This window comes from Lampetra planeri, chromosome 52 (genome assembly GCF_965212315.1).
Source record: "Lampetra planeri chromosome 52, kcLamPlan1.2.h2, whole genome shotgun sequence".
NCBI classification, from domain to species: Eukaryota; Metazoa; Chordata; class Hyperoartia; order Petromyzontiformes; family Petromyzontidae; genus Lampetra; species Lampetra planeri.
The window spans coordinates 6,297,461-6,322,745 of record NC_136158.1 but is presented as its reverse complement, the minus strand read 5'-3'; the positions used below and the strand labels follow the sequence as shown (position 1 = coordinate 6,322,745).

Sequence of the window (25,285 nt, the reverse complement as noted above, 5' to 3'; positions counted from 1 at the left end):
AAAACTGCGAGGACCCGGAGACTAATCCACGCGACCACAGGGAGCGAGACACGCAAACTCCAAATATACAGCAGCAGGCGTCAGGGTCAGGATTGAACCCACGACCTCCTGCATACCAGGCGAGGGAGTTAACATCTCGCCACTTATGGCGCTATATATATTTTACTCTCCATAAATCCGGGGTCCCCTTGAGCTCTCGCTTTTATTTGTGCCCAGCCAACGCCGCCAACGATCGGTCGCGATCCGAGCCGCGTGGCTCTTCCTGCTGATGGGGGGCAGTGGGGGAGAGGGCTGGGCTCTAGAACCCCCCCCACCACCCGGCCACTGCACCCCGTCGCGCGCGTTATCTGTGAGATTGGCAGCCAAGGGTGATGTTGTGCCAACAGCTGGAGACACCACAAACAGCACAGACTCGCTCGACAATCTCCGAGCAATCTCGCTTAGCAGACACTGACCAATACTCACCAAACGCTCGACAATCTCCGAGCAATCTCGCTTACCAGACACTGACCACTCCTCAAGGGACTCTCCACTCCTCAGAGACATCTCCCAATCACTCCCCAGTCACACACCACAGTCCAAATCTCACTCTCCGTTCTCCACCACCATTGCGTATTCATCTTATTCATATTATTTTAAGCACAGTTGCCAGGCACAAGCCCGAACACCCAAAAAGTCAAGCGAACAACAGCACTGTCAAAGTTGTAACAGACAAGTGTAACACGTGGTGTGAGACAAAGCAATTGCCATAGCCTGGAGGTGAACCTTAGTAAAGGGAGTTCAGGGGTCAACGGCGTAGAGGCCGGCCCGGCAGCTGACCGAGAGGACCGGCGAGGCTGGCGAGCGGCGCTGCTGCTGCGGAGGAGGAGGAGGATGAGGAGGAAGAGAAACCGCTCACGCCCGTGGCACCGATGTGGGTTTTTATTTTTTTGTTTTCACCGGATCGGCGATCGCGGCCTCAACGCAGCCACACGCGTTCCACGCCAACACCGCCTCGAGCCCTCGGCCCCACATCCGGCATTCGCGGCCACACGCTCACCCCCCCCCCACCCCAACCTCCCCCCCCCCCGTCCTCCTGGCATGACGCCCACGCTGCCCAGCGTGAGTCGCACGGAGGGCGAGCGAGTGAGCGAGCGACGCCATCGGCTCTTCCAGCGCGTGCAGTTCGTCCACCGCGACGTCCTACGTCACGCGTGCCGGCGAGTCTCTTCAATTCCTTCAGTTGTCGAAGAAGCTCCACCCCACAACCCCGCCCCCTCACGCAGTGCGTGGACCGAAACGTCGGACATTGTGCCGAACTTGTACACCGCTGCGGCACGATGCGAGAGAAGCGCGGCAGAGCGAGAGTTGCGCGAAAACGCGCGGAGCAGCGTGGCCGCGATCGGTAGGATCCGACGCCGAGGGCGCGGCGTGGATCAGAGCCGGACCTCGCACGGTCGGCGCGGGGGTCGCGCCCCCTCCCCAACAGGATTTGGTCAGGAGGGTTTGGCCCGGGCGAGAGGGGCCACCACAATTAAACTAACAGACAACACGTAGCCCTCTGCCAACTGTTCCACCACCGGCTGATTGAGCGTCCGCTACCTGTGGGGAGTTGGGGGGGGGGGGCTTCCTGGCACTCGTGAGGAGGGTAAACAGGACACGATTAAAAAGGGGGAACAGGATTCAAAACTCGGTGCAGCGCGACGCACGGGGTTTGTAGGAGGGGGGGTTACGCATCTACGACGACGACGCCGGCAGCCGGACAGGTGACCACGGTGCGCACACACACGCGCGCGCACCTACACACGGACGCGCGCGCGCCTACACACGAGCACACACACACACGCGCGCACGCTTTGTTTCGCTACCATTTGCGTTTTCGTTACAGCACGAGCAGCGTCTCCTGCGGCAAGGCGAACGCGGCCAGCGGGACGCGGAACGACGAGCAGCGCAGAGAGGACAACCGTGGCGGCGGCGGCGGCGGTGACGGGGGAGACGGGCTGAGCGCCAATATGGGGAGCAAACTAGCCAATCACTAGCCCTGCTCCTACGACTACCACTAGCCAATCACAGTCCTGTTCCTAGAACTACGGCGAGCCAATCACTCGCCCTGCTTCTACAACTAACACTAACTAATCACTCGCCCTGCTCCTATCAATAGCCATTCACAAGACCTGCTCCCATCACGAGCCAATCACAAAGCCCTGCTCCCATCACTAGCCAATCATTCGCCATACTATCACGAGCCAATCATTAGCCCCCTACTGCTATCACTAGCCAATCACAAGCCCAGCTCCTGTCACTAGCCAATCGCTAGCCGTACTCTCAACTACTAGCCAATCAGACCGTTACCTCTACTCCTACACTTACCACGAACCACAGCAGCCAATCAGAAGCTAGCCCTACCACTTACACCATGAGCCAATGAAACAACTAGCACTACCACCCCAACACTAACGCCACATTACCCAACGAGACCACGAGCGTCGACCCCTTCACCTCCGTCGCCTTCACCGCCCCCCCCCCCCTCCCGCTGGCACGTCGCGCCCAAGCGCGGCCGTCCTTGCGCCCACCCAAGACCCCCGCCGCCAACGGCCCTCCCGCACGAGCCAAATTCTCTCTATGTACAGTGCATCGACAGCGCCTGGCGCGACGATCCGCGGCGCCAACATAAAAATATTGAGGGAGGGGAGCGGGCGGGAGTGAAATAATAACGTGGATTTAGGGGGCGGGGGGGGGTCATAGGGAAGCGGTGGTGGGGGAGAAGGGGGGGGGGGTCGCTAATCTGTCTTCTTGTCCTCGGGGGTCTTGGCAGATGCGTCGTCGCCCCCCCCACCGGCGGGGTCGGGCGGGGCGGCCAGGGCGGGGGTGGAGGAGGACGGGGCGTCGTCGCCCGCCCCCCCCGCCACCACGGGGTTCCCCCGTTCGTCCAACCCGCTGGTGCCGAACTCGTTGGTGCGCCGGGGGTCGACACGGTAGATCCAGCGTTGGTACAGGTAGATGAAGAACACCACGTCTGCGGGCACGTGGGGGGGGGGGGGGGGGGGGGGGCACGGGGACCGCGGGGGAACGGTCACGGCAACGCCTCCTTTCCCGCCGTCCGGCACCGTCCGTGCCGCGCTGGCGCACTGCCGCCCCGAGCCAGCCCGGCCTGGCTCGCTCGCGAGTTTGTGACCCCCCCACGCAACTGCTCAGTACGGCTCAAAGGGCCAAAATATGAAATCGGCCAGCAGCAAACAAACAGCACCCAGTGTCAAAGTTCCGGATAGCAGTGTGGCACAATATGAGCAAGGTAATTGTTGTTGTTGTTGTTTAAAAATAACAATAGGCGTTTACCCTTTCGGTCAATAAAGCAGAAGTTGTGTTAAGATGTTCAAACGCCGAATAGATATTGTTTGCATGCTCACCACACGTACTGTGTGTGTGGCTTGATTCCTTGCAAAAGGTATCTATTTGGTCAGTTTAACACGGAGTCTTTGGCGACCAATATCATCCGTAATACAGGATTTTTTTGGGTTAGATCGCGTAAATATATGAACGTGTCTTTAAACCTGTTAACGTGACAAACCGGTGGCGGGATTAACGACACATTTATATATTTACGCGATTTAACCCAAAAACTGTATTACGTTATTTATTTGGTGTTTGAACATCTAATCACAACTCCTATTTTATTGCCAGAAATGGGTAAAACCTATTCTTATTTTTTTACTTTTGATACTGGCAAAAAAGGTCCCATGATAGTATCATTGTCGCACGAGTGGCGGCCGTGGGTGCGTGCCCTGGGAACTCACCGTCACGCAGGCAGCCTATTCTGTACATCATGGGCATCTTGATGACGAAGGCGAAGAGGTCGTCGATGAAGGTGTTGAGCGCCTTGTAGGTGAGCATGCGCCATGGCAGGTGAGCCACCGACTTGAGCTTGTAGTTGATGAACAGTTGCGGGGTCATCGTGATGAACCCTGGGGGGAGACGGGGGGGGGGGGGTCGTTATGGAGGTGCGGCACCAAGGGGGTCCCGGGGACAGTGGGCCGGGCGAGACGGGGGGGGCGGGGGGGGGGCAGCAGGAGAACGCAAGCGTGCTGGTTCAGTGGCGCTGTGGTACTTAATTTAAAAAGCGGACTGCGATGGAATCGCCGGCATTTCTGATATTATATTCTTAGGTTTTTTCGGTAAAGTCACGTAGGTACAAAATTTAAATTAATAAAAGTAAAATAAAATAAAAAATCACGACGTTTCGGAGGCAACACAAGTTTCCGTCTTCAGGTGGAACCGTCACAGCACGATAGCTGTATCAAGTGTATCAAGTGTATCACTTGATACAGCTATCGTGCTGTGACGGTTCCACCTGAAGACGGAAGCTTGTGTTGCCTCCGAAACGTTGTGATTTTTTATTTTATTTTGTTAATTTTAATCTAGAATTTCTGATATTAGCCAATCGAATGAAGGGGCGCGGGTCGCATCATGACACGATCCATGAATCGCCGACGTTGCTGATAATCGCCAATCAAATGAAGGGGGGTGTGTCACATCATTACTCGATCGACGGATCGATTGGCAAATGAATCGACAATAGCGATTAACCTGAAAAATATGATCAACCTGGTATTTCTGATGTTTGTTTATTATGGATCGACTGAGTGGGAATCGACACAATGAATCTCGATTAACGATCAACAGTGACCGTATACGGGCAATGACATGCCCCAGGCCACAGCTATTTTCTTACACATATGGGGGGCAAATCTCTGATCGGTTATTTTGCTCGGGTGTACGATTTTATATTGCTCCGTTACAGCGCCGCCGGCTCCACCGGGCGGGAGGCGACAAGAGACGGTGTTCCGCTGTACGGGGTCGAGTCCTCGCTTACACGCTACAATGCGTCTTCGCTAAAAGGCGGCTCTCCCCAATCGAGGGAATCGCTTTTCGCACAACGCGAAACGTGGTATTTGAGCGGTCGACAACGAACTACTTTCTTGAGCTACGGTACACGGAAAGATACGGTACGCGGCGGCCGAACCCTCGTCTCGGCCACTTTGTCCCGCCGTGGGTTGACCGCAGGCTTGCTTTAGAGCGCAAATGCGATACAAATTTTACCCCAGTAAACAAAGTGACAAGCATCACTCGGCTAAGAATTCATTCAGAATCCTCGCAAAGCGGCCCGCAAGAGCGGACATCACGGAACCACTTCCGACGGGTTAAGTGCCGTACTGAATTGAACACGATGGGATTCCACATTGTACGGTTATTGGTGACGGGGCTCGGCACATCAACTCGCTGTACTTGAAAACCCGGTTTAATCGCAGGCGGCAGAAACTTGGATTCGAACCCAGGGCCTCGGCGGTACCGGCTCAGCACAAAGTCACGGAGACTACCTGGGTGTAAGTGTCCCCCACGCACGCACGCAGACGCACGCACCGAAGGTGAGCAGGAATCCGTAGAGCATGCTGAGCACCCAGGAGTACCAGCTCTTGTGCTCTTGGTACACGAGGCTGTAGACCGCGTAGCAGCCAAGCAGCGGGAACAGCGCCCACGACAGGTAGCGGAACGCCATCTGCACCCGCACGCACGCGCACACGGAAATGCGGCGATGAAATGAGCGCGTGCACGCGTGTGTATGCACGTATGTTGGAACTTCTTTCGCCCCGTAAGTAGCCAGCCATGCGAATCGGGGGTGCAGGAACCGGGTGGATCGCCGCATCTCAGGATCGTCCGTGACCACGATAATGCCAACGGCTCGGGACAGGGGAGGGAGGCCTTCACGCGGCAGCGGACAGATCACGGCCAGACGACGACCAAGCAGTCGACATGGGACCTTTTTTGGCAGTATTAAAGTATGAAAAAATGAGACGAGGTTTTTACCCTTTCTGGCAATAAAACAGGTGTTAAGGTAATTGTTTTATTTACCCTTTTATCTGGCAACAAAACTGACAACTTTTTTTTTTACAAGGAGTCATGTTTGCATAGACCACAATACGTGCAGTCATAATGCAAACAAAAAACATAACTCTGATAATGTATGCACTGTCCTTGAATTTGATTGGTCCACACCCGAGACAGCTTTCCTTAGAGCCTAGTCTCAGAGTTATGTTTTGTGTTTGCATACATTATCAGAGTTATGTTTTTTGTTTGCATTATGACTGCAGGTATAGTGGTCTATGTTTGGCAAGCATGAAAAAAAAAGTGTCAGTTTTGTTGCCAGATAAAAGGGTAAAAAAACAATTATCATATTTTTTACTGGCAAATGAGGTTCCAATAGGTGTTAAGGTGTTCAAACAGCACAAGTGCCGTGTGTGGTTAATGCAAACTTGATTCCTTGCAAAAGCTTTCTATTTGGTGTTTGAACATCTTAACACCTGCTGTTTTATTTCCAGGAAGGGTCAAAACCTCTTCTGATTTGTTTCAGACCAAGCAGTGGCGTGGACGCTCGCCGGCACTCACGTCGTCGTAGTCCTTGGTGGACGACTTCATGTAGGTGGACTTGTTTTCAAAGCGCACACGTGGGATGATACCCAGCAGCTTGTTCTCGCGATCCACCTGCGGGTCGAGAGGGGGGGGGGGGTTAGCCTCCTCCGTCCGTCACTCCTGGCGGGCGCCGGCCCGGCCAGCGGAGGGGGGCGGGTGGGTGGGGGTTGTGGGGGTTGTGGGGGAGGGGCGAGCTCTCACCTTGATGTTCATGACCTTGGTGACCTTCCAGAGGTCGATGAGGAGCCCCACGAAGACGCTGATCTGCACCACGAAGTTGGTCTCGTTATCCAGGATGTAGAGCAGCACGACGGCCGACTGGAACACGCCGAAGATCACCGAGCGCACCGATAGGCCCTCCAGGGACTGCCGGCTGTTCCAGAACTGGATGTCTGTTGTGAGCACGTGAAGTGAGTGTCGCACGCACGCACAGACACACACACTCCGATCACCCTCGCAGCAGCAGCAGCGGCGGCGGCGGCTTCTGGCTGGCCGTCGAACAAAGACGGCCACCGCATTGGCGCGCTTTCAGATGCGCCTCTGTGGCCGTCTGGAACGCGCTTCCTTCCGATATAAGGAAGCCACTGTGGAGCTATGCACTTATAAATCATCATCATATAGATTGCAAACGTATTTCGTTGGAACTTATTTTTGTGTGGAGTTTGTGGTTGTTCCCCCACACTAAAGATTATCACGGTTGGCTACGTATGGTGCGAAAGAAGTTCAACATACATATATACATCAGACTTTAGGGGCAAGTGCTGTTAGCGAGCACCTATGAAGGCCAGAACTCCCAACAAAGGGGGCTGGTAACCAGCACCACGTTCGACCGCCTTTGTCTCCCCGGTACTCAAGTAATAATGCCGAGCCGGCATGTTATGGGAGGGGAGACACGAGGAGAGAGAAGACACGAGGAGAGAAATATGGAGAGGAGAGAGAGGCGAGAAGACAGAGAGGATGGAGAGATCAGAGAGATAAGAGCTCTAAGAACGAGAGAGGGAGAGAGGAGAGATATAAGCGAGAGAGGGAGGAGGGAGAGATAAGAGTTATGAGAGGAGGGAGAGATGAGAGTGATAAGAGAGAGAGGGAGAGACAAGAGATGGAAGAGGGAGAGATAAGAGAGAGAGAGAGAGAGGAGAGAGAGAGATGAGAGATAAGAGAGAGAGGAGGGAGAGATAAGAGATACAAGAGAGAGAGAGGAGAGAGAGATAAGAGATACAAGAGAGAGAGAGGAGAGAGAGATAAGAGATACAAGAGAGAGCCGCACCGTTCTTGAAGGCGAGGAACTCGAAGATGCTGTGCACGATGGAGACGACGATGGTGATGCCCAGGAGGTAGGGGTTTGTCTCCAGCAGCGCCACCTGTAGCCACGGCAACGCAACGCGTGGGGTACAGCAGCAGCAGCAAACACAACAACCACAACAACAAAAACAGCGACTGCATCAACAACCACAGCAGCAGCAACAACCACCACCACAGCAACAAAAATAGCAGCAACAATAACAACCGCAGCAGCACAGATAGCAACCACATCAACAACAATAACATCGGCAACAACCACAGCAACGAAAATAGCAACAACAATCACAGCAACATTCACAACCGCAACAACAACAACCACAGTAGCAGCAACATCAAAAACAGCGACCGCAGCAGCAACAATAACAGCAACAGCAGCAACCGCAGCAGCAACAACCGCAGCAGCAGCAGCAGCAGCAACATGTGAAGACCTCGAGGCTATGCCACCACAAGCTGCTGTCACTTCCTTCCTGCTGCCAGATCCCTCGGCTCCCGCACAGCTGAAACCCAGCCCAGATTTGCTTTCAGCGTTTCATCAGCAGCATCGCTTTTTATTTGGGTCATCCCCTCGTTACACAATCGATGATGCAAAGTGGTGGCGAGGATGGCAGTGAGTGATTACCATGGTTATTATGGCAACGGTGATGATGGTGATGATGAGAGTGGGTGGAGATGATTATAAAGGCGATGAGAATGGGTAGTGATGATAGCAGTGATGATGATGAGAGTAGGAATGATGGTGATGGCAGTGAATAAGGGGACGATAACAGGGAGTGGTGGGTGGAGATGATCGTGATGATGACGATGATGACAGTGGGTGGTGACGACGATGATAGTGATGATTTGAGTGGGTGGAGAAGATGGTCATGATGAAGGTGATGATGAGCGTGGGTAGTGATGATGGCAATGATGATGACAGTGAACGGTGACGATGACGAGTGGGTCAAGGCGATGACAACGATTGTTTGCCCGGGACGGCATCGCGATGCCGACATTCGGTGACGCCCCCCACCCCCACCGCACCTTCACCGAGTCCTGCTCTTCGTCGGACTGGTCGTAGATGTCGTCGCCGAGGATGTTCCAGGCGGAGCGCGTCGACTGAGCCGCGTACATCTGCCAGCGCCAGAGCGAGAGCGGCGAGAACGTGACATGCAGCGGCAGGCTGCGCAGCGAGCTGTTGATGGGGTAGAAGTCCTTCTGCAGGTTCCAGTAGTCGTTGAAGAAAACCACGGGGAAGTAATCACCGCTCACCGCGTCGAACTTCACGTCTGGGGTGCGGGGGGACACGGGACGAGACGGGGACACGGGATGAGACGGAGACACGGGCCGAGACGGGGACACGAGGTGGGAGACAGGGACACGAGACGAGACGGGGACACGGGACGAGACGGGGACACGAGACGAGACGGGGACACGAGGTGGGAGACAGGGACACGAGACGAGACGGGGACACGGGACGAGACGGGGACACGGGACGAGACGGGGACACGAGACGAGACGGGGACACGGAGACACGGGACGAGACGGGGACACGAGACGGGGACACGGAGACACGGGACGAGACGGGGACACGAGGTGGGAGACGGAGACACGGGACGAGACGGGGACAGGAGACGAGACGGGGACATGAGGTGAGAGACGGGAGCACGAGGTGGGAGGACGGGGGACACGGGATAGAAGACGGACGTGGAACGAGATTAGGTTAAGCGAAGGGCACACGTGTCTCATGCTCCCATGTGTTATGTAACCACAAGCACCATGTCCTATGGTGTCACATATCCCTGCATGCCGACACAGGTCTCGTATCTCCACTCGTCTCGTGTCCCGACTGATCTCCCGTCTCCTTCCCCCCATGTGCCGCCATGCCTCCCCGGCGCGTCTTCCCTGCGCGTCCCCTGGTGTTGGCGTGTGGACGGCCGTCGCAGCTCACACTGGTCGAGCGGGGGTGGCACCGATCCCTTGACCCAGGACGTGTGGTCGTCCACGATGTTGATGGTGACGTTCGGGTGCCAGTGCGACAGGATCTCCACCGGCCCATAGTCCTCCGCTCGCTACAGTAGCAGCAACAGCAGCAAGTGGCAGCAGCAACAGGAGTAGCAGCAACAGCAGCAGGACCAGCAGCAATAGTAGCAGCGACAGCAGCAGCGGTAGCAGCAGCAGTGGCGGTAGCAGCAGCAACAACATAAGCAACAGCATAACCAACATCATCATCACGATCATTGCCATCGTCAACAACATCTCTCATCAGCAGTTTTAGCGGCACCACCACGAGCTGCAGTAGCAGCTGCAGTGGCGGCAGAATGATTTAACCCGGTCACCAATGACTGCACAAAAGAACCCATGAGGCTACTTGTGGTTCTGCACTAAGTTGGCTTGACTCCAGCTCTGCAGGGTCCACAGTGAGGGTGCCACTGCAGCTGCCCATTCACTATTTTAAAAGGGACAACACTCGGTGGTTGTGCAGCGCCGTGCTGGGCTGCTCGCGCCTTGCATCAAGTAGGTGCTGGGTAGAGGCCGACCGAAATTCGGTTTCGGTTTCGGCGCCGAAAGTTGTCAAATGGCCTCTTTCGGTTTACTTTCGGTTTCAGCCGAAAGTCAATTTTTTACTTTCGGTCTGGTTTCGGTTGAAACCAGAAATTCAGTTTTGGTCGGCCTCTAGTGCTGGGTTTGATTCCCGACTTGAGCGCCATTCTGCGTGAAGTCTGTATGTTCTACCCATGTTCTGCAGAGTGTGTGCAGTTTGTATGTCCTCTCTCTTCTCTGCAGAGTGTGCGAGTGTGAGCGATTACATGCGAGAGGGCGTGGAGCAGCAACGTCACCCCCTAACCGGGCGGTGGTGGGGGTGGCTATCCACGTGGCCATCCACGTGGCCTGTAACCCAACACTGTGGAGCAGCAGCAGCGAGGGTTGGTGTATCACACAGAGATGTTGCGAAACTCTCTTCCCGTGGGTGACGCAGAGGAGGTAGTCTTGCCACGGCTTTGCCAGGAGAAGGCATTCCAGCAAAAATATGGACTCCACCCGTTTCATCTGTGTGGGATAGAGTGTTTCCCCCCCTCGCATGCGTGGATTGCGCCGTATGCTCGGGTTTCCTCACACACGTAAACGCTCGTTAATTGGTGGATAACACCTTCATAAATAAAGGACCGCAGACCCTAAGCAATTGTTGGCACCGGCTCATCGCGTGGCCGCCTTCCCTCCCCGCACCTCAAAGTCTTCAAGAGAAAGAGAAGAACTTTGCGGTGGCGGCAACATTGTCGCAAAAGCGCGGCAGGAACCTCCTGCACAGGGAGTCTTGAGGCTCAGCGAGGCGTTGCTGGGCGAAGAGGAGGGGTGACCGTGAGGGCGGCACGAGGGCCGGAGAACGGTGCCCCACCTTGATCATCTCGGGGCTGGCCTCCGTCTCGCCCGTCAGCAGGTTCTTCGTCTTGAGGAAGCGACGCTTCTTGTACTTGTTCAGCACTGCGCACACGTCGTCACACGTGGCATCGTCACACACACCGTCACACTGCACACGCTAAACACACGGCATCACACGGCACATGCTAAACACATGGGGTCACACACGGCATCACACGGCACATGCTCTTCTTTCTTGTTCGTCCATCAAAGTTGATGATGACCAAGGCACGTTTGTCATTATGTTGGGTTTTGATGAGTGCGCAAATGGCTGAAGAGGCCAATCCGAGCCCGGAATTCCCTGTGGCACACTGGACAGGTCAGGGAGGATGCAGAGCTCTGAGGTGCAGCCACACGTCCTTCCTTGGTAGATTTGCGCTGCTGCCTCTTCAAGATAGCACACGGCACATGCTAAACAGATGGGATCACACATGGCGTCACAATGTACACACTAAACACACGGCATCACACTGCACATGCTAAACACATGGGGTCACACACGGCATCACACTGCACATGCTAAACACATGGGGTCACACACGGCGTCACACTGCACACGCTAAACACATGGCGTCACACTGCACACGCTAAACACATGGCGTCACACACGTCATCACACACGGCGTCACATTCCACACGCTAAACAAGCGGCATCACACACAGCGTACCATAAGTCACAGTGTCACGGCACACACAGCATCACAAATAGCGCACGCACACAGTGTGTCACACGCTGCACATACAGCAAACGCAGCGTCACATACTGTCACACACCTTACTGTGTCACACAGCAGAATGCATGACGCAGAGCAAACACTCTGGAATCCGCCGTGAATGAGTAACTGGTGCGACGTGCAAAATATCACCAATGGAGAGACGAAGGGAGCTGTGAGTGGCGCGGACCACCCACTCCTTCGTGTCCAGTGCAGGCCCTTATAGGTGCCCGCTCACAGCACTTGCCCCAAAAGTCTGTTGGGGCTATCCGGGGGATCTTTGTGTTTGTCTGTCTCGTACGTACTGCGGGAGATGTGCGTGGTGGCGAGGCGCCGGTACTCCTCCTTGCGCGCGGGGTCGGGGTGGTGACCGCTCTTAGTGAAGAAGATGTGGATGTAGATGGAGCCGTTGTTCTGTACGTTCTGTACACCGCAACCACCACCACCACCACCACGATCACAACTACCACCGCAACCACCACCACCACGATCACAACTACCACCGCAACCACCACCAACACCACCACAACTACAACCACCACCATCGCGATCCTATCACCACAAGCACCACCATGATCACAACCACCACCACTGTGATCACAACTACCACCACAACCACCACGATCACAGTATTACCACTATCACCACAACTACCAATACCACCACAATAAAAATATCACCAACTACCACCGATACCAAGGTCCGCTCTTACCATTAGCACCAATACCACCGCTATCACTGTGAACACCACAACCACCGTTATCACTTCCGTCACCACAACCGCCGCTACCTCCACAACGTGAAAGAGGGGGTGAGTGGGCGGGCGAGTGAGCGGATATGTGAGTGGGCGAGTATATGGGTGAGCAGGCGGGCGAGTGGGCGAGTAAATTGGTGAGTGAAGGGGTGAGCGGGTGGGCAAGTGGACGGTTATGAGAGTGGGCGACCAAGCGAGCGAGCGCGGTGGTGAGAGAGCGGTGGTGAGAGCGTGCCTCTGAGATGTCGATCTCGTGGGAGCTGGAGAAGGAGCCGTCCCCGTTGGGCCCCGAGGCCCAGTCCCCGTAGCCAAGGTCCAGCAACTCCCACACGAGCACCGAGCTGTCGTTAAACTGCGTGAACAGCTCCTGCTCCGACACGTACACGCGCATGTCCTGCACGCACACGGACACACGCGGGGACACACACGTCGCAACGTCACGCGACCACCATCGAGGCGCACACACACACGTACATGCAGGTGTCCTGCACACGAACGTAATCAACACGCACGCGTGGCGACATCACGCAATCGCCAACATGGGCACGCACACGCGTGTCTAGCGTACAACACGCACCGCTCCGTCGGTTCGCTGTTGTCAGAGAGCGGAGAGTCATTGTCTAGCGCAGTGGTTCTTAACTTGGGGTGCACGCACCCACCGGGGGTGCGAGATGCCATTTAAGAAAACCAAAGGGATGCAGGCTCCCGTAAAGGTTAAGAACCACTGGTCTAGAGAGACACGGAGTCGGCCATCCATTCCGTCTGGGAAAAGGTGTGGGCGAGGCCATGACTGCACATAGGGGAGGGGGCACGTGGGAGGAGGGGGGGGCTGTATGTGCGTGCGCGTGTCCGCACCATGAGCTGAGAGCACTGATACAATGGTTAGCGCACTGTGCTACGAATTTGCCGAGTCTATGTTCGATTCCCACTCGTGGTAAACGTGGCGGTGGTGAATATCCGAATTGCTCCTGGACCTCCTCGAGGTCGACACCAGCCTTAAACAAGTCCCCGGTGCGGTGCGTAAATATTAGCGCTGAGGAAGACAAAGGCGGCCGACACACACGCCACCCCCTCGCAGATGGGTGCGCTTTGCCCCAGCGGCGTGCGCGGGCTACCCGTGGAGACCCTTTGTCTGTGTGCGTCGTGTACCATAAGCGTGTCCTTGGGAAATAGGTTGCGGCTGGGCGGTCGCATCACAGCCGCCTCCCCAGGTGCAACCCCCTCCTGCGGCGCCGATCCCCGGCGGAACCAACTGCTGATCACCCAGATGATGAAGATTCTGACGGAGCGGCAGCAGCAACAGCAGAAGCAGAATTGGTTACAAGATGTACGCTCTGCATCAGAGAGGTCACCGAGTATTCTTATTAAAAACACGTAATCACGCCACACTCATCGTCGTAGCTGCGCCTCAACGCGTTCACAGCGCGGACGGGAGAGAGCGTGTGCCGGCGGGGCGACTGGGCAGGCACGCTGACCACCCTGGCAGAGGCTGGGGGATCGTGGGGTGGGGGGGAAGCAACAGTGGGGGGGGCACGGCTATGGAAAGGGAGGGCGATCCGCGAGGCCTACCGGAAGAGCACGCCCTTGATGACCTGCCACGCATTGGGCTGCGGTGGCGGCGGCGGCTGCTGCTGGTTGTTGCTGTCGTTCGGCGCCGGCTCCACGGCGCCGTCGGCCTGGCCGCCGTCCACCAGCGCAACCTGCGTGCGTTCACACGGCACCGGCTCGGTCTTAATCCTCGTCAGCGTCGTCGTCGTCAGCATCATCGTCCACGCTCACAGAACACGTCCAAGTCAGAGTGATTTCCCACTACTTAAATGAGCCACAGAGGCGTTGATGCTAATGTCCCGTTTACAGGCCTGCAGGGCCAGTGATGGGAAATTCCACATTGGCACGTGCAGGTATTTTTGTTACATTTTTTAACAACTTTGCTGAGCACAGGTCCAAAAGCCCAAAACGTCAAGCAGCCGGCACGCTTTTGAAATCGAGCAAGGTTATTGTTGTTGTTGTTACGAGAGCTTGTGGGAAAATAAGACGACGATGTGAGCAGTGCTAGGAAAGAAGGAGGAGAAGCGAGGTGACCTGCAGTGTGGCGAGTGGGTGAATGAGTGGGTGGGTGAGTGAATGAGTGGGTGGGTGAGTGGGTGGGTGAGTGGGTGGGTGAGTGAATGAGTGGGTGGGTGGGTGAGTGGATGAGTGGGTGAGTGGGTGAGTGAATGAACGAGCGAGCGAGCGGATGGGCGAGTTAGTTCGTGTCGAGCAAATTACCGAAGTGAGCAAATTAGTGAGCGAGCGAATGAGTGGGCAGATCAGAACTGCCTCACACGCGCACACACACTAACATGCACATATTAAACACACAGACAAATCGGATTATAAGATGCACAACGACATCTTGATTATATGGAGGGGGCAAAAGTGTGCCTCAATATCCGGAGAAGACGGTTTTGCCATTGCACCACCACTGGGTGTGCAGCAGCGATGTTGAAACGGTTCGAGCACTGCGCTTCAAGCCCAGTGATCCAAGTTCTATTCCTGGCCCTGTTCAGATGGCAGTACAATAACGGACTGGCCCAATCTGTGTGCAGCGTTCATGGTCACCCATTGCATGGATCTTCTCCATACAAGACACTTGCCATGGTGGGGAAATCGTTCGCAGCACGCTGTGACTTCGAGCAATCGCCGGTTCGATTCCATCTCCCGGCGTGGCGGTTGAAACGATGGCACGGGTTAGTTAGCTCCTCCCCACCACCTCTGTCTGCCCAGCAGCGTGAACGGGTTTCACCGCGGTCAGTTCATCATCCGGTTGCTTGTGGTCGGGTAAGGTTTTGGGTTACGCCCACCTCCTCCGACGTGCCTGGGTCAACATGCAAGAGTAAGGCCAAAAGCCCTCGACAGCCTGCTCTCGCAGAGAGTCTCTTCTGCCGGCAGTGGTGCGAGAAGAAATTGCAGGGCCGCACCTTTGGCTGGCGTTTCCGCTCACGCGAGGCCAAACATCAAGACCACAGAGCTCACGCGAATGAAAATAACTCGACACCCACAGTTCCTCGAACACTCAACTCGGCGCACTTACACACGCACTCGCTCACTGACACGCACGAGTAGATCCGGGGAGAGATAATGAGATCACGAAGACACCCACCCCCCCTCCCAACCTCCACTCGAAGCGAGTGGCACATTCCGTAACGGGGACATCGCCGGTGCGAACGCGGGACTCGTTCCATCCTGTGCGGCAGCGGGGGCGGCGGTGGGGTGGCGAGAGGAGTTCGGACAGCTGCTGTTGCTGTGGTGTCTGGGTCTGGCCCAGCTCAGTCCGGCCCAGGAATGGACGTTCACATAGGAACCAGAGAGAACTGCACCGCCGCTCGGAGACGACCGCCGAGAACACGTCTCGCTCGCCACAGCAGCATGCACGCACGCACGCACGCACACACGTACATCTGCGTGCCGGGTGGCCTCCACTGACATCAAGTCGTCCGCTTCAGGGCAGGTCCCTTGGCTCGAGCTCTCTCCATCTTGTCCGATCACGAGCTTCCTTCTTCACAACGCTGCGCGGCCCCCTCTCTCCCTTCGTGTCGTCGAGCAGCGTCCGTCACGCCGTGCGGGGAGCCCTCCCCCTTGGCCTCTTTCCCAACATCCCAGAACAACGCTTCGGCAGGAAGTCTCGTCACCAAGCTCTGAACCGCTCAGAATGCGGCGGGTGTGCGCACAGATTCACGTCCCGTTCCTTCTCATTCCGATGACGTACGCGCTCATGCTTATGGATGCGTGCGTTATCGGTTTTTCTTCGGAATCCGTTCCGATGACGCGCGTGCGCATAATTAAAAAACAAAATCCGGGAGAAAAACTTAAATAGATAACTTTATCGGTACCGAGGTTACCACAAGGCCACGTGGCAGAGCGCGAGTGGTACAGTGTTAGCGCCAGCTGCTGTAGGGCGCGGCGGTGTGATGCTGGGATGTCGACGATGCATTCAGGTCTACGTGCGTGTCAAACCATTGTACAGATAACCAATATCAGCTCTATATATAAAATCATTAATTACCTTTAAATTTAAACTCCACGTGCATTATTCTGTGGGGCTATTTCGTGGAAAGCAGAGCACCGTGGGGAAAATTCAATGTTGTACTGTACTCTGCTCCCACACCTATGTTCCCTGCACTGACAAGAGTGATGCGTGGTCAAGGGACCACCACGGCCCGCACTGTGTGGGGAGGGACCCTCATCCAGCAGCGGAGGGACTTAGGGCCGTGCGGCGTGTACGGTTATTGTTATTCTGGTGATTGTCACTTTCTGGCCGAGATTGCATCATTCGCGGAACTGCCGAGCAGTGACGCTCGCTGCCAACCTCTCCCTTGTCATCTCACTCCACTCCCTCTCCTACTTCTCCCTTCTCATCTCACTCCACTCCGCTCCATGCACTCCCCTACCTCTCCCTTCTCATCTCACTCCACTCCACGCACTCCCCTACCTCTCCCTTCTCATCTCACTCCACTCCCTCTCCTACTTCTCCCTTCTCATCTCACTCCACTCCGCTCCATGCACTCCCCTACCTCTCATCTCACTATTCCCCTCCACACCCTCTCCTACCTCTCCCCTCTCATCTCACTCTACTCCACTCAACTCTACACTCTGCTCCACAAACCAAGTCTTTCTGTCGAATCCCCCTGTCAATCTTCGCTCAGTGGGACATCACCCATTCATTCTACTCCACGGACCCCAGGGTCTGGAACTCCTTTCCCGCAGCCGTCCGTGCCGCTGATGGCTCCCTGGCCCTGTTCAAGTCCAGGCTCAAGACCTTCCACCGCATCTCTCTGCCTGTAAAATACACGTGCCCCTCCCCCCCCCATTTCTGCACAGCGCCTTGAAACGCAGCCGTATCCCGACGCTCCGTCAATCCCCAATGCAAATTGTGACGTGCAACGGGCGCTCAGCGCAGCTGTAACCGTGGGCGTGATCCCTGCGGGAGTGCGGGTGTTCTATTTTCAGCTCTCTCATTTTCTGAGCCGCAGGTGGCATGGATATATATATTTTAACACAGTTGCTGAGCACAGGCCCAAGGGTTAAAAATGTCGCGAGACCAGCGACTAACTGCGCTATCAAAGTTGTCGTCTATAACACGGGTTTTTCTTTTTATTGAGCGAGGTCGTCATTATTATTATAATAAGGGTTTGGAAGAGAGACAATGGGAGGGTATTAAAGACACGGAAGCGCGTATCCATGAACAACCGCCCTCTCTATCCAATCGGATTCACACGACAGAGCGAGTGGGAATCGTGGAGGACACGTTAACGCAACCTTTACTTGTGCCTGCTCGCAATCGCCAGCAGGGTCAGGGACACAACATCGCCTGCTGCCCTATGCCCACCAAGCCGCCTCTGCTTTCGGTCATCCACTGGATCTCCTTACGCTGGTCACCCCGCACGGCAGCAGTAGCACCACTCAACCTCCTCTTTACGTCGAGGGCCAGGAGCATGGTCACTGCTGGGCATCGTTTCTCTGTCTGGAACGCGGCCATCATCATCACCACCACCATCATCATCGTTGTCGTCCCGCTGCTGCTGCTGCACATTCATAGCAGCAGCAGCAGCAAAGTTGGTGGCAGCCCCAACAGTCTGGAACGATATCCCTCTGCACATTCGCAGCATCACCTCAATCGCCTCCTTCAAGAGACACTTAAAAACTCACCTCGACAATCATGCTTTCGAGCGACTCTGAGCTTGTCTCCGCGCCCTCTGAGTTGCGGCCACTACGTCTGCAAATTTGATCGCGTTACAAATTGAACTATTATTATTATTAAAGTTCAATCCGCACCAACTTCTTAAGAGACACTAAAAAGGCCTCACCCTCTCTCGCCTGGCTTTCAAGCGACGCCGAGCTCAGCTCCGTATCTTTTGACGATCCTTTACATCTGTGAAATACTGTGAACGTTACCACTTGCATTATTACCATCTCTTGCAATTACAGCAAGTGCATAAGACCTGTGCAGTACGAGCTATATGTATATTTACTTATTAAAACATTCTATACATTACAATTTTAAATAATAAACAAGCTTTTGTCAGTTCACTTGTAGATAAAGCACTCCCAATGCCATGTTGGTCATGGAATTGTTCGACCACACTTCCACACGCTGGTCAGTGCTGGAAGTTTAGGCGTGGGAGCACAGAAGTACGGTACAACAAATCTTGCTACACCAGCAGCTGCTGTCCGATATGTCCTCCCACAAGCCCTATGGTGAACGCCTGCCTAAGCACTGTTATCCAGGCTCAACCTGCTTAGCCTCTGAGCGTTCTAAGGTCATTTGGTCATAATCCGATGGAGTTGAACTCCTTAAGAAAACATCTACAGCCTCCTTGATCGATTTACTGCCGGACTAAAGGCCTTCCCGTGGCGTGTGGTCATGGTGGCGGTTACGAGGCCGAGTCTAAACTATTTCTAGGTAAGGCCCACTACTCAGCTACGTAGCTCTTTTTCAGAAGCGACCTGTCTTTTCACGTATTCTAAACGCACGTTTATGAATGTGGAGGGAAAAAACCGGAGGACCCGGAGTAAAATCCACACGACCATTGGGCGAGAGAAACATGCAAACTCCAAATACACAACAGGCGTCAGAGTCGGGATCAAAACCCACAACCTTCTGCATACCAGGCGAGGTCGTTAACATCTCCGAGCCGCCGTGGCGCCCACGCTGGCCGGCGCGGGTCGGTACAGATGGGGTTCGCTCGCCCGCCGATCCGGCTCACCGGGCTACACCGTGCGACCTCAAGAATTACAACAAAAAAACTTGCGACGCATCACCGGCCGAGCGAGACGCAGCCAGAACCCCCGGACTGTGAGGCAAGCGCGCGGGCGTGCGAGATCGGTCGCACGTGCAAAGCCACACCGGTTCTCGGCAACGGAAGCCAAAATCGGTTCAGAAGCGGCGACGGGCAGGACGGTTGTTACCGAACACGCCACCATCCCCGGCGTCTCTCAGATTTTGCCACGAATAAAGCAGGGGGGGGGGGTGCTGTGTCGCAAGGGCCCGTTGAGGTCACCGCAACACAAGGCGGCCGGGTGGCTCAGAGGTCAGAGCGCTGAACCGGCACCGCTGAGACCCTGGGTTTGAATCCGGGTTTCAGCCACCGCCTGTGGTTAAACATGGCTCTCAAGTGCAGCGAGTTTACGGTCTCAGCCCAGTCATTTTTTATTTGGTTCTGCCCTTCATTATATTCCAGCTCTGAGAAAAAATATCAGTTCTTCATGAATGTATGTATGTTGAACTTCTTTCGCACAGTACGCAGCCAACCGTGCTAATCGGAGGTTCGGTGAACCTCAATATCACGTGCAAAGTGAGTGAGATTGTGCTCTCTATTGCGTAGATCACAGGTCACTTCAATAGATCTCGGAGGTAGCTCTGTGACGTCCGCTTTCCTTGCACTGCTCTCTTAACATGTGATACCATGTGCTGCAACACACGTAACCACGTGCACCCGGACACGAGCCCGTGCTACGTGTCCCCGTGTGCCAACCATGCTGCCAGTGATAGACACAAGACACTCGCTGGGGACGATAAGACACGTTCGTGACGCGATGCAGACCCGGCACGTGGTGACGTAGCGTGCGACACCGTAAGTATGGACACCGCGGAAATACCGCGGAGACACTGGAAATACCAATGGCAGTAGAGACACCATGGAGACACCGTAGATCACAAGGGAGACACCATGGAGACATGGCGGAGCCACTGGAGACAATGTCAAATCACATGCAGAAGTCATGGAAACACACCATGGGCACACGATAGACATGATGGAGATAGCAGACACCATGGAGACACCGTAGATCACATGTAAACACCACGGAGACAGTAGACACCAGAGAGACACCGAAGTTCACATGGAGACACCGGGAAGACTGTAGACACACCATGAAGACACTGAAGATCACACGGGGACACAATTAAGACGCAACGGAGACAGTAGACACCATAGCCGTGGAGACACGGCGGAGACAGTGGAGTTGGGCGTGTTGCCCACGCAGGTGCCCCGTGCTCGCGATCCGCGCGGTGCAAAGTCCACGTGGCCGTCTCGCCCTCGCTACTCGCCACCAACCCCCCACCCCCGTCCCTCCGGCTCACTCGGCCTCAAACACTCACAGCGCTCACTCGCCCGCAAAGCACTCGGCCGTCACGTGGACAGGCCGAGCCTTCGAGTTTTGTCCCCGTGGTTTTAATTTTATTCAATTTGATGGAACATCTGGCTTGCAACCACGTGTGCCATGGTGCCGCCTGACACGCGCAAAGCAGACGCGTGATAGCACCGCTGTGCTACCGGCGGCGGCGTAGTGGCGACGGACAAAGAATCCGTTCGTTCGAAAGCCTCGCGTAATAACGATAATCATTGTTAAGACGAAAGTCGCTGTTAATGATTATCTTCTTGCAATTGGTGTCACCAAGAATCCATTTGAAAAATCTCACAACAGCTTTGCAATCATTTGCGCTGGAAAACGGCTCACTGAAGCGGTTATCACAGAGTTGCCTCTGAGGTCCCTTCAAGTGACCTCTAGTCCATCCATTAACGGGGAGCACTCTCTCGCCCGCCCTGCCAGAGCCATGCCCGTCACCCTACAGTAAAACTCACAGGGCTGGCTGGAATTTATAGACACATTTAAACAAATCAAGTGCAGAACCTTCATCTACCTACGTGACTTTATCGAAAGAACCAAAGAGTATGGATTCCTGCAGTCACGAAAGCTTCAAATCAATGTTTTTTTTGCACCAGTCATTGGTGACTGAGCCAAGATCATCAATTGACAATATTTGAGGAACCTGGTTTTTAACCACAGGCGGCCGAAACGTGGATTTGAAGTCAGGAACTCGGCGAGACCAGCTCAGCGCTCCGACCTCCGAGCCAACCCAGGGTGGTGGGTGGCGGGGCAGGGAACGTCGGCGCGTGGTCATGGGGCAAACGCCATCGCCCACCCACCCCACGCGCTCTACACTCGGGGTCATTGCAGGCTGGCCTAACGTGGTGGGGGGGCGGGGGAGCACAGAAATCACAATTAACGCAATTTCAGAATCGTGCAGCAGCGTCACCAAACGCCACTGCCAGGCGCTCACAATTTTCTATCCGCGTGGGGGGGCAAACCCGGAGCACGCACGCGCACCGAGCCTGGCGCAGGGATCCAGAAATGCGTGCCTCTTGGCGGATGGTTAACAGAGCATTGGCGACAATGCGGCATAATTAACGAAAACGCACGAACCCGCACGCTCCCAGTCTCGTTGAATTGTGTGGGTTGGCGATAATAATAATTGTTATTACCACGTTTAATTGGGCAAAGAAAAGGCCTTACTGTGTCTCAAAACTCTTTTTCAGGAGGGTCCTGCCAAGTGTCATATAGCAGGGGGAGCAAGCGCTCTGTATTCTCCCAGTAATTTGAGGTTTAGATTTTTATAAGCTGGCAACATTTTCGTGCCGCGACACTGGCACACAATGGCTTACCCTACTTTGAACAGCCTCATGGGATCTTTAACGTCCACCGTCCAGCAGACGGCAAGTGGTAGTTATTAACAGTTGGTTACGCCCGCGGGCATTAACCGGGGCGGCCGCGGGTCTGGAACTGCGAGCCTCTGCAACGAGCGGCAAGCGAGCGAGAGACCCCTGGGCCTGCGATGGGTTTGAGCAGCAAGCAAAGCGGCACGCGGCGCTAGCGTGCGTGGGCCCACGAACGCGCCATCGGCCCTCGCGGCACCCACGTTCGCACACGCACGAGCATGACGCGGCACGAAAAAAACTCCGTCTCCTACCCCCCTCCGCGCCCGCGTGCCCCTATTACAGAAGGGAACAAAATGTTGTGAGCGAGTGCCTGTTAAGGCCGGCACTGGGGCGTTCATGGTCAGAACCGCCTGTGCCAGACCACCTTTATTTTAGCGTGGCTCAATGCTGATTTCACACAGCACCAGGTGTGCGAGTTGGCTTGAGTCGACCGCAGGGAAGGCGGTCCCGCCAGGTTTGAATGAACTATTGGTGAAGTGAAAATACACGTCAGCATTCTGTGTGTGAACAAAAACACCTTCATTATGCCATGAAGGAAACTCTCTGCTATGAAGAAGGGCCACTGCCTAAAACGTCACCGAGCATATACACGTTTTCCTCTGAGGGGCGCAGTCGTCTTCACGAATGTGTTTAGTAATTTAAAAATATATACACGTACCCCACTGCAAAAGTTAATTCCATTTTTCAGGAAAAATATAACTTCATTATATGTGCCCATAAAAGTCTGTGACGAAATCACACGGAATGCACCCGATCTTGTCACATCTCTTAAATCTGCACAGGGACGAGCCTGGATTGCGCTTGAGAGGGTGAATAACATGCCTGGCAGGTTATACGAGGCGGTTGCATTGTAAGTCTTTATCCACACAGAATGAAGCTATCATCCAGCAGTGGATTGGCATAAACAGCTGTATGTGAATAAGTAGAGTGACAGCCGGATGTCTCTGTGGTTAGGTGCCATATGACTTGCGATCCGGTTTCAAATTCAAATCCCTGTCATGGATAGACTCGGCCCACCATCCCTCCTTGGGTGGATTAAATCAGCACCGCTTTGCGGGAAGTCAGAAGTAATGGGACTGAAAACTGATGGGCATCGCTCCACCAAACGGCCAGAGTTATGAAACCACTTCAACACGACGGTGTTTTTCCACACACATCCCTGCTTACCACAAGCAACGATGAACATGACCTGCACTTGCCACTGCTGCGGCTTTGGCACAAACTGGACCCCCCCCCCCGCCCATTATAAAACACTCGGTCACTAAACGACACGCAATAAAAAGGGATTCCAATAGAGCCGATCTATCTTCCCGGCACGGTACCAGGGTTCATACGCTTGCTGTGCCCAGCGCTAACCGCGGTCCAAAGACCCACGATAAGGCCCCACGGATGAATGTCACTGACGAGTCCATGCGAGTGACAGGAGTCAAGTTCACCCCGTCTGTCACTCACCCGGCCACGCGGACGTCTATTGATTTGGGGCCAGTGAGAGTTGTTGCACCGTTGCGTACAAACCGCGTTGGGTAGTCGGTGGACAATAAATTGCTCAGGGTCAGAACCTGCGACGGGTCCGATATGCGATGTCGGACTGTCCTCGTAACTTGCAATGCTAAAAATCCCGATTCGCAGTCCGGCAACGACCAGTGATCCTGGACTGTCCCACATCCCCCTTCGGTGTCAGTCAACCAGGGCCGTTCGACAAAAGACGCCCAGAATCCCCAACGACGTCCTCGTGATGGAGACCTTTTGTAAAATGGTGCAAAAAATGGTGCAAAGAGCCCGGAACCATTCCATTGCAAGGTAAGCCGGATTGAGCCTGTGGCCAATGGCTTGTTGTATTACTGCGGGTGACCGCCGTGTCTAACAGGATGCCGTGGAAGCTGCCGCGAGGTTGTAGACAGCAGAGGGCGGTGCAGCATTGTTGTCCCATACTTCTATGCGCCCCCCCCGACCCCCACCTTCACCAAAGGCGCGTTCACCGGCGTGGTCGGGACGTGGCGGGGGGTGGGGACAGAGACACAAAAAGGGGCCCAATATGACTGAGGCACTGCACCACTGCTACCCACGCAGAGCCGTGGCTCCGTTTGCTATTGGTAACGGTGCCCGCGCGTTGCCCATTGTGAACCACGCCTGCTCAGTGACCAGGGCGATGGCAGTACAGCAAGTGGGTTCTGACCCATCTGTGCATGCCGGCGGCGTGCGATGCCGGTATTTGAGTGGGGTGTTAGCCCCTCACAGAGCTGCGAGTTAGGGGTGCGATGCCCCTTACTTCACAATCATCATCAGCAGCAGCCACCATCATTCCACTGCTGGATGAAGGCCTCTCCATGCCGTAGCCACCGTTCACGACCATGCGACTGAACGATGCTACACTTTTCAGTCCAAGTTTGGGGAAATCGCTCTGTCTGGCATTGACAAATCCATGATCAATCCCGGAAGGCTGGATTGATCGTGGACTTGTCAGTGACAGACTAAGCCCCGGATCAATCCAGCAGTGAATCGATCATGACCGATTTCCAACGAAAGACTAAGCCACGAGTCCACTGCTAGATTGGAGGCCTCCCTTTAATACGCTGTTGCCAGCCACCGCAATGCCGGACGCATCTCAAACAAATCCCAAACATCACCCCCCCCAACCCCCATTCACGTCACCATCACGCCATGCTCACTCCACTGCTGGGTCATGGCCGTTCGAGTCAACGGCAGACTTAAACCGTGATCAGGACAAGAGTTAATGGGGTGGGGAGGGGGGGAAATCCCTTAGTCTCGCCACAGGCCACGATCACCGCTAGACGAGGGCACAGACGCCAGTCCCGTGACCCGACTAAACAGCGCACATCGTGTGACGAGAGAGGCCGGCCCCCATGAGGCCGCATTGTCTAGGCCCGAGCAACGACAACCCCTCCGGGGGGGGGGAGCCGCCGTGACAAGGGAGCCAGACGGAGCCAGACGGAGCCGTGGCAGGAGCCGTGGCGGGAGCCGGGGCTTGGGGCGGAGCTGGAGCCGCACGCTGCCGGGAGTCGCCATACCTCCCCATTGCGCAGCGCCACGCGTTGATCCTCAGTAGCCGAATCCTCGACTTCTCCCTGCGCCGACATCTTGGACTGGGAGGGGGGCGGGGCAAAGAAAGACCGGGG

The 25,285-nt window shown here is 55.2% G+C and overlaps 1 protein-coding gene across 2 annotated transcripts; it reads right to left on the bottom strand.

Annotated features, from left to right (window-relative positions):
• Positions 1-906: 906 nt before the first annotated feature.
• On the bottom strand, positions 907-25,285 carry CLPTM1 (CLPTM1 regulator of GABA type A receptor forward trafficking). Of its 2 annotated transcripts, none has more exons than XM_078617069.1 (14): positions 25,178-25,285; positions 14,179-14,309; positions 13,759-13,888; positions 12,845-13,003; positions 12,161-12,278; positions 11,120-11,205; positions 9,674-9,794; positions 8,767-9,011; positions 7,712-7,805; positions 6,646-6,836; positions 6,421-6,516; positions 5,398-5,533; positions 3,774-3,941; positions 907-2,995 (listed from the first exon to the last, which is right to left on the bottom strand). In XM_078617069.1, exons 1-14 carry the CDS (start codon positions 25,244-25,246, stop codon positions 2,760-2,762), a joined length of 1,980 nt encoding a protein of 659 aa, XP_078473195.1. In that variant the 5' UTR covers positions 25,247-25,285; the 3' UTR covers positions 907-2,759. The 2 variants fall into 2 exon arrangements, with proteins under 2 accessions (XP_078473195.1, XP_078473196.1); XM_078617070.1 differs by lacking the exon at positions 25,178-25,285 and adding an exon at positions 16,048-16,368.

What these genes read in the sequence shown, in the direction of transcription:
- CLPTM1 (XM_078617069.1), bottom strand. Translation starts at nt 25,246, where the DNA reads ATGTCGGCGCAGGGAGAAGTCGAGGATTCGGCTACTGAGGATCAACGC. An exon ending in ACGAGATCGACATCTCAGAG is followed by an intron (nt 12,279 to 12,844) that starts GCACGCTCTCAC and finishes TGCGGTGTACAG; the next exon opens with AACGTACAGAACAACGGCTC. An exon ending in CGGATTCCTGCTCACCTTCG is followed by an intron (nt 3,942 to 5,397) that starts GTGCGTGCGTCT and finishes GTCTCCCCCCAG; the next exon opens with GGTTCATCACGATGACCCCG.